This window comes from Gymnodraco acuticeps, unplaced genomic scaffold (assembly GCF_902827175.1).
Source record: "Gymnodraco acuticeps unplaced genomic scaffold, fGymAcu1.1, whole genome shotgun sequence".
Lineage (NCBI taxonomy): Eukaryota > Metazoa > Chordata > Actinopteri > Perciformes > Bathydraconidae > Gymnodraco > Gymnodraco acuticeps.
The window spans coordinates 20,086-27,975 of NW_022989935.1; the positions used below are offsets into that span (position 1 = coordinate 20,086).

At 44.0% G+C, this 7,890-nt stretch overlaps 1 protein-coding gene across 1 annotated transcript; it reads right to left on the reverse strand.

The window, feature by feature from the left end:
- Nucleotides 1-884: 884 nt before the first annotated feature.
- LOC117542386 (5'-AMP-activated protein kinase subunit gamma-1-like) lies at nucleotides 885-7,558 on the reverse strand (the record flags this gene model as incomplete). Its single annotated transcript, XM_034210020.1, is given in 10 exon segments — nucleotides 885-1,409; nucleotides 1,513-1,652; nucleotides 1,975-2,068; nucleotides 3,651-3,797; nucleotides 4,077-4,114; nucleotides 5,362-5,527; nucleotides 5,621-5,747; nucleotides 7,111-7,165; nucleotides 7,361-7,406; nucleotides 7,500-7,558. Coding segments are annotated over 10 exon segments (1,397 nt in total), but the record flags the coding sequence as incomplete, so codon positions are not given.
- Between the last annotated feature and the right edge of the window lie 332 nt (nucleotides 7,559-7,890).

The following is a 7,890-nucleotide window of genomic DNA, read 5'->3' on the forward strand; positions in this document are numbered from 1 at the left end:
CATCATTTGGGTTTTTTGTGGCACAAATGGGGTCGTTGTTGATTAACGTTTTTTCTAAATAATGTCCCGTAGCGGGGCTTAGCGTGCATGCTAACTTTTTGGTAGTATGGTTTGCAATATAGTATTTGAATATGAGGGTCTGAGAGAGTCTAAAGCGGTAAAGCAAGACACTTTGAAAAGGAGAATGTTTTTATTCATTGTCTTTAACAACAGCAACATATATAGCACATTTTTAGGTTAAAGTTTATTATTTTGGAGCTGAATTAAAGGTTCATTCCTCTACAAACAACAGCGGTTTTTAAAAACATGTAATTAGAAACAGGTTATTAAATATTGACTAGAAACTATAAATACTTTAACTTAATAAAATCTATTTCTGTACAGATTTAAAATTTGACACCAAAATAACTATACCTACTATAAAACAATACAATCCTACAGTGAGTAGTAGTTCATATTTAAGAGCACTGTAATGTCAGTGTTTCAGTGATTTCCTGGAATATAAACTATGGTTTTTATAACGATTTATTGATTTAAAACTCTCAACCAATCAGAATAGTACATTTCAGTGTTTAAAAACAATCAAAGATCCCTGATTGGCTCTCGCTGTGTGATGTCCCGCCCACTTCCAGAGCAGCTGTCTAATCACAGCCCTTTAACGACTTCTCTCCAACCGACGGCCAATAACAAACGGACTCTCGGAGCCTCCCGGCCAATCACACGTCAGCCTCTGTGTAGCACTCTCGTTGAGCCCGCCCCTTCTTCTTCTGCTCCAATCGAGCGGCAGTAATGATGATGTCACTCTTCCTCCCCCGTCTCCCCCTTTTCTGCTTCACCTGTCTCCTCTTCTGTCTCCCCCTTTACTTCCTCTTCTGTCTCCCCCTTTACTTCCTCCTCTGTCTCCCCCTTTCCTTCCTCTTCTGTCTCCCCTTTCCTTCCTCCTCTGTCTCCCCCTTTCCTTCCTCTTCTGTCTCCCCCTTTACTTCCTCTTCTGTCTCCCCCTTTCCTTCCTCCTCTGTCTCCCCCTTTACTTCCTCTTCTGTCTCCCCCTTTCCTTCCTCCTCTGTCTCCCCCTTTCCTTCCTCCTCTGTCTCCCCCTTTCCTTCCTCTTCTGTCTCCCCCTTTACTTCCTCTTCTGTCTCCCCCTTTCCTTCCTCCTCTGTCTCCCCCTTTACTTCATCTTCTGTCTCCCTCTTTCCTTCCTCCTCTGTCTCCCCCTTTCCTTCCTCTTCTGTCTCCCCCTTTACTTCCTCTTCTGTCTCCCCCTTTCCTTCCTCCTCTGTCTCCCCCTTTACTTCCTCTTCTGTCTCCCTCTTTCCTTCCTCCTCTGTCTCCCCCTTTACTTCCTCTTCTGTCTCCCTCTTTCCTTCCTCCTCTGTCTCCCCCTTTCCTTCCTCCTCTGTCTCCCCCTTTCCTTCCTCTTCTGTCTCCCCCTTTCTTTCCTCTTCTGTCTCTTCTGTCTCCCCTTCTCTCTGTCTCCCCCTTTCCTTCCTCCTCTGTCTCCCCCTTTACTTCCTCTTCTGTCTCCCCCTTTCCTTCCTCCTCTGTCTCCCCCTTTCCTTCCTCTTCTGTCTCCCCCTTTCCTTCGTCCTCTGTCTCCCCCTGCTGGCAGGTGTCAGGTTGAGGGGGGAGAGACTCCTTCCTCCCTGACCCTGCAGAAAACAACAACAACAACAGTATTATTTGTTTGTTTGTTGTCTAGCGTGTAATACATGACTCAGCAGTTTTTAGAAATGATACAAATATTGTTTTCTGATTGGCTCTGATTGTTGACGTAGCGCTGCTCTCTATAGCAATAAACAATAACAACAACAACAACATTATAGCCACAGATTTCTCTTTGATCTTCCTGTGATCTCAGTGAAAGTGAAGAAATTGTTACATTGTATCTGATTGTTGTTTTCCCCAGAAAGTGACGTAGCGCTGCTCTCAGCTATAACAAACAATAACAACAACAGCTTTGTTGTTGTTTACCTGTGGGGGTGAGCACCAGCGCCTGCAGGATGTCTGACAGAGAGACGATGCCGACGATACGAGACTCTTCATCGACCACCACCAACCTGTGGACCTGCAGCAGGAGAGGACTCTTTAAAGTAGAGACACTACATACTGATATACACCTGAACATCAGCAGGAGAGGACTCTTTAAAGTAGAGACACTACATACTGATATACACCTGAACATCAGCAGGAGAGGACTCTTTAAAGTAGAGACACTACATACTGATACACACCTGAACATCAGCAGGAGAGAACTCTTTAAAGTAGAGACACTACATACTGATATACACCTGAACATTAAGGACTCTTTAAAGTAGAGACACTACATCCTGATATACACCTGAACATCAGCAGGAGAGGACTCTTTAAAGTAGAGGCACTACATACTGATATACACCTGAACATCAGCAGGAGAGGACTCTTTAAAGTAGAGACACTACATACTGATATACACCTGAACATCAGCAGGAGAGGACTCTTTAAAGTAGAGACACTACATACTGATATACACCTGAACATCAGCAGGAGAGGACTCTTTAAAGTAGAGACACTACATACTGATATACACCTGAACATCAGCAGGAGAGGACTCTTTAAAGTAGAGGCACTACATACTGATATACACCTGAACATCAGCAGGAGAGGACTCTTTAAAGTAGAGACACTACATACTGATATACACCTGAACATCAGCAGGAGAGGACTCTTTAAAGTAGAGACACTACATACTGATATACACCTGAACATCAGCAGGAGAGGACTCTTTAAAGTAGAGACACTACATACTGATATACACCTGAACATCAGCAGGAGAGGACTCTTTAAAGTAGAGACACTACATACTGATATACACCTGAACATCAGCAGGAGAGGACTCTTTAAAGTAGAGGCACTACATACTGATATACACCTGAACATCAGCAGGAGAGGACTCTTTAAAGTAGAGACACTACATACTGATATACACCTGAACATCAGCAGGAGAGGACTCTTTAAAGTAGAGACACTACATACTGATATACACCTGAACATCAGCAGGAGAGGACTCTTTAAAGTAGAGACACTACATACTGATATACACCTGAACATCAGCAGGAGAGGACTCTTTAAAGTAGAGGCACTACATACTGATATACACCTGAACATCAGCAGGAGAGGACTCTTTAAAGTAGAGACACTACATACTGATATACACCTGAACATCAGCAGGAGAGGACTCTTTAAAGTAGAGACACTACATACTGATATACACCTGAACATCAGCAGGAGAGGACTCTTTAAAGTAGAGACACTACATACTGATATACACCTGAACATCAGCAGGAGAGGACTCTTTAAAGTAGAGACACTACATACTGATATACACCTGAACATCAGCAGGAGAGGACTCTTTAAAGTAGAGACACTACATACTGATATACACCTGAGCATCAGCAGGAGAGGACTCTTTAAAGTAGAGACACTACATACTGATATATACCTGAACATCAGCAGGAGAGGACTCTTTAAAGTAGAGACACTACATACTGATATACAATTGTGTGTGTGTGTGTGTGTGTGTGTGTGTGTGTGTGTGTGTGTGTGTGTGTGTGGTGTGTGTGTGTGTGTGTGTGTGTGTGTGTGTGGTGTGTGTGTGTGTGTGTGTGTACCTCTGCCTTCACGATACGGTCCACGATGGTCTCCAGCGTTTCTCTTTTGTTACATTTCATGACGCCTTCAAAGTATTGCGATCGATGACGAAGCGCCTGAGTCACCGTGACGTCCAGGTTGTTGTACGTCTTCTCTGCCGCCAGGTTCTACACACACACACACACACACACACACACACACACACACACACACACACTTAGATCTCCTTCACTTCCTTAAATAGTGAACACAACACTTGTTTCCACTTTTCCTCCAAGTCTTGTTTCCTCCTATATCCTTGTTTCCTCTCCTTGTTTCCTCTTCTTAATTTCCTCGTCTTATTTCTGTATCTATACTTGTTTCCTCTCCTCTTATATCCTTCTAATATTCTTGTTTTCTTTTCTTGTTACCCTTCCTTGATATATAACAATTCTAGATTTACTCACAATGACGTCAAACTTGGAGTAGATGTCGACCACTCTCCCTGCAGAACAACACAGACAGGAAGTCAGGATTAAATCACAGGAAGTCAGGATTAAATCACAGAAAGTCAGGATGAAATCAAAGGAAGTCAGGATTAAATCACAGGAAGTCAGGATTAAATCAAAGGAAGTCAGGATTAAATCAAAGGAAGTCAGGATTAAATCACAGGAAGTCAGGATTAAATCACAGGAAATCAGGATTAAATCAAAGGAATTCAGGATTAAATCAAAGGAAGTCAGGATTAAATCACAGGAAATCAGGATTAAATCACAGGAAATCAGGATTAAATCAAAGGAAGTCAGGATTAAATCACAGGAAGTCAGGATTAAATCAAAGGAAATCAGGATTAAATCACAGGAAATCAGGATTAAATCAAAGGAAGTCAGGATTAAATCACAGGAAGTCAGGATTAAATCAAAGGAAATCAGGATTAAATCACAGGAAGTCAGGATTAAATCACAGGAAATCAGGATTAAATCACAGGAAATCAGGATTAAATCACAGGAAGTCAGGATTAAATCAAAGGAAGTCAGGATTAAATCACAGGAAGTCAGGATTAAATCACAGGAAATCAGGATTAAATCACAGGAAATCAGGATTAAATCACAGGAAGTCAGGATTAAATCACAGGAAATCAGGATTAAATCACAGGAAGTCAGGATTAAATCATAGGAAATCAGGATTAAATCAAAGGAAGTCAGGATGAAATCACAGGAAGTCAGGATTAAATCACAGGAAATCAGGATTAAATCACAGGAAGTCAGGATTAAATCACAGGAAGTCAGGATTAAATCACAGAAAGTCAGGATTAAATCACAGAAAGTCAGGATTAAATCACAGGAAATCAGGATTAAATAAAAGGAAGTCAGGATTAAATCACAGGAAATCAGGATTAAATCAAAGGAAGTCAGGATTAAATCACAGGAAATCAGGATTAAATCAAAGGAAGTCAGGATTAAATCAAAGGAAGTCAGGATTAAATAAAAGGAAGTCAGAATTAAATCACAGGAAGTCAGGATTAAATCACAGGAAGTCAGGATTAAATCAAAGGAAGTCAGGATTAAATCACAGGAAGTCAGGATTAAATCACAGGAAATCAGGATTAAATAAAAGGAAGTCAGGATTAAATCACAGGAAGTCAGGATTAAATCAAAGGAAGTCAGGATTAAATCACAGGAAGTCAGGATTAAATCACAGGAAATCAGGATTAAATCACAGAAATTCAGTATTTTAACGGCGTGTTGTCACCGTTGTGGTCGACGACGGGCAGGGCGGAGACGCGGCGGCGGGTGAAGACGCAGAGCGCCGTGATGAGCGGCGTGTCGGGGTGCACGAAGGCGATGTTGGAGTACGTTCCAACGCTCAGATCCTCCAGAGAGCAGCGCATGAAGGCCGGCATCGGCATCTCACACACCTGGGAGCAAATACAGGGAGATAAATGTTAATATATATAAATATCTGCTGCAGAAAGTTGTTGTTATTATTTAATATGAACATGATTCCTCACAAACAGCTGCAGGAACTTGAGGATCCTCTTGTGAGTCAGGATGTAAAGGGCGTTCCCGCTGATCGGGTCGATGACCGGCAGACGGTGGATCTGATTCTGGATCAGAGAGGACACCGCCTCCAAGATACTGAGGACAGAGGAGAGAGGAGAGGAGGAAGTGATGTAATAATAATAATAATAATAAATGATATTTATATAGCGCCTTTCAAGGGACCCAAGGTCGCTGTCCATGGTGGACAAACAAAACAAACAGACAATCAACGGGCAAACCAAATAAATAAATAAAGGAAGCCAGGGGACCAGAAAAGGGCTCGGGCCCGAAGGCCAGGGTGAACAGGTGTGTTTTTAGTGATAATTTGAAGATGTCCAGGGAGGCAGCATTACGGATCTCGGCAGGAAGTGCATTCCAGAGGGTGGGGGCCGCAACACTGAATGCCCTGTCACCAACAGTTCGGAGGCGAGAGCGGGGGATGGAGAGCAGGCCCGTGTCTGAGGACCGCAGACTCCGAGAAGGGGTGTAGGGATGGAGGAGGTCCGATAAGTACTGGGGGGCGAGGGAATGGAGGGACTTGTACGTGAGGAGGAGTGTTTTGTATTGAATCCGGGACTTGACCGGCAGCCGGTGGAGGTGGATGAGGGTGGGGGTGATATGGTGCCATGGCTTGGTGTGGGTGAGAAGCCTGGCGGCAGAGTTCTGGACGTATTGGAGCCTATCCAGGGTTTTGCTGGGAACCCCGGACAGGACTCCATTGCAATAGTCCAGACGGGATGTGATGAAGGCGTGTACCAGGGTTTCTGCCACAGAGTCAGAGAGTGAAGGCCGGATTCTGGCAATGTTTTTTAGGTGGTAGAAGGCGGATTTGGTGACAGATTTGACGTGCGCCTGGAAAGAGAGGGTGGTGTCCAGGATGACTCCCAGGTTGCAGACTTCAGTGGACGGGGAGATGGAGCAGCCGTCAATGGAGAGAAGCAGGTCTCCAACCTTCTGGAGCTGCGCCTCGGGAGCCACAATCATGAGCTCTGTTTTATTGCTGTTGATTTTGAGCAGGTTTGATGACATCCAGTTTTTATGTCCTGCAGGCAGTTGACAAGGGATTGAGGGGGAGCTGAGTGGACGGTTTGGTGGAGAGATAGAGCTGTGTGTCATCAGCATAAGAGTGAAAGCTGAGACCATGTTGGCGGATGATTTGACCAAGTGGGAGCATGTAGATATTGAATAGGAGGGGTCCAAGCACAGAGCCTTGAGGTACACCTTGGTTGACTGGGGCGGGAGGGGAGCTGCAGTCACTGATGGTGACAACGTTTTTCCTGTTAGACAGGTAGGACTCGAACCAGGCAAGAGCTGTAATGACAGTTAAAGGAGGTGGGGTTCAACTGTCGGCTTCCTACTCCTGTTTCCTATCCTTGTTTCCTCTCATTTTCTCCTCATTGCGTATCTCTTAGCCTCTCATATCCTTGTTTCCTTTTCCTTGTATCATTTACACACATACCTGGTTTCAGGTGAGATGTGGACCAGAGGTTTGAAGGTCTCCTGCAGGTACAGCTCTACATGAAGAGAAAGGAATGTCATTATTACACACACACAAGCACACACACACACACAAACACACACACACAAGCACACACACAAACACATACACAAGCACACACACACAAAAACACAAGCACACACACACACAAACAAACACACATACTCGTACACTCTGAGAAACACACGCACACAAACACACACACATGTACCTCTCCATGTCTCGATCTTGTGTTCCTCCAGCTCGTAGATCTGAACCTGAAGGAGACACAGAACATGTTAGAGTGTGTGTGTGTGTGTGTGTGTGTGTGTGTGTGTGTGTGTGTGTGTGTGTGTGTGTGTGTGTGTTACCATGGGGGATTTGTAGTATCTGGTCAGGATGTTGATGAAGTCTGTGATAGTCAGCATTCCTGAAAAAAAAGAGAGAGTTCTGTGAGTGTAACTGTGTGTGTGTATGTGTGTGTGTGTGTGTGTGTGTGTGTGTGTGTGTGTGTGTGTGTGTGTGACAGTGTGTTTCATCTCCTCAGGCTGTTGTAATATTCAGAAAGATTTAGAGAATATGTCTATATTTAGCACACACACACACACACACACACACACACACACAAACATACACATGCACACACACACAGACACACACACACACACACACTCACACACACACACACACACACACACACACACACACACACACACACAGCAAACACACACACACACAAAAAAAAGAACACATGCACACACA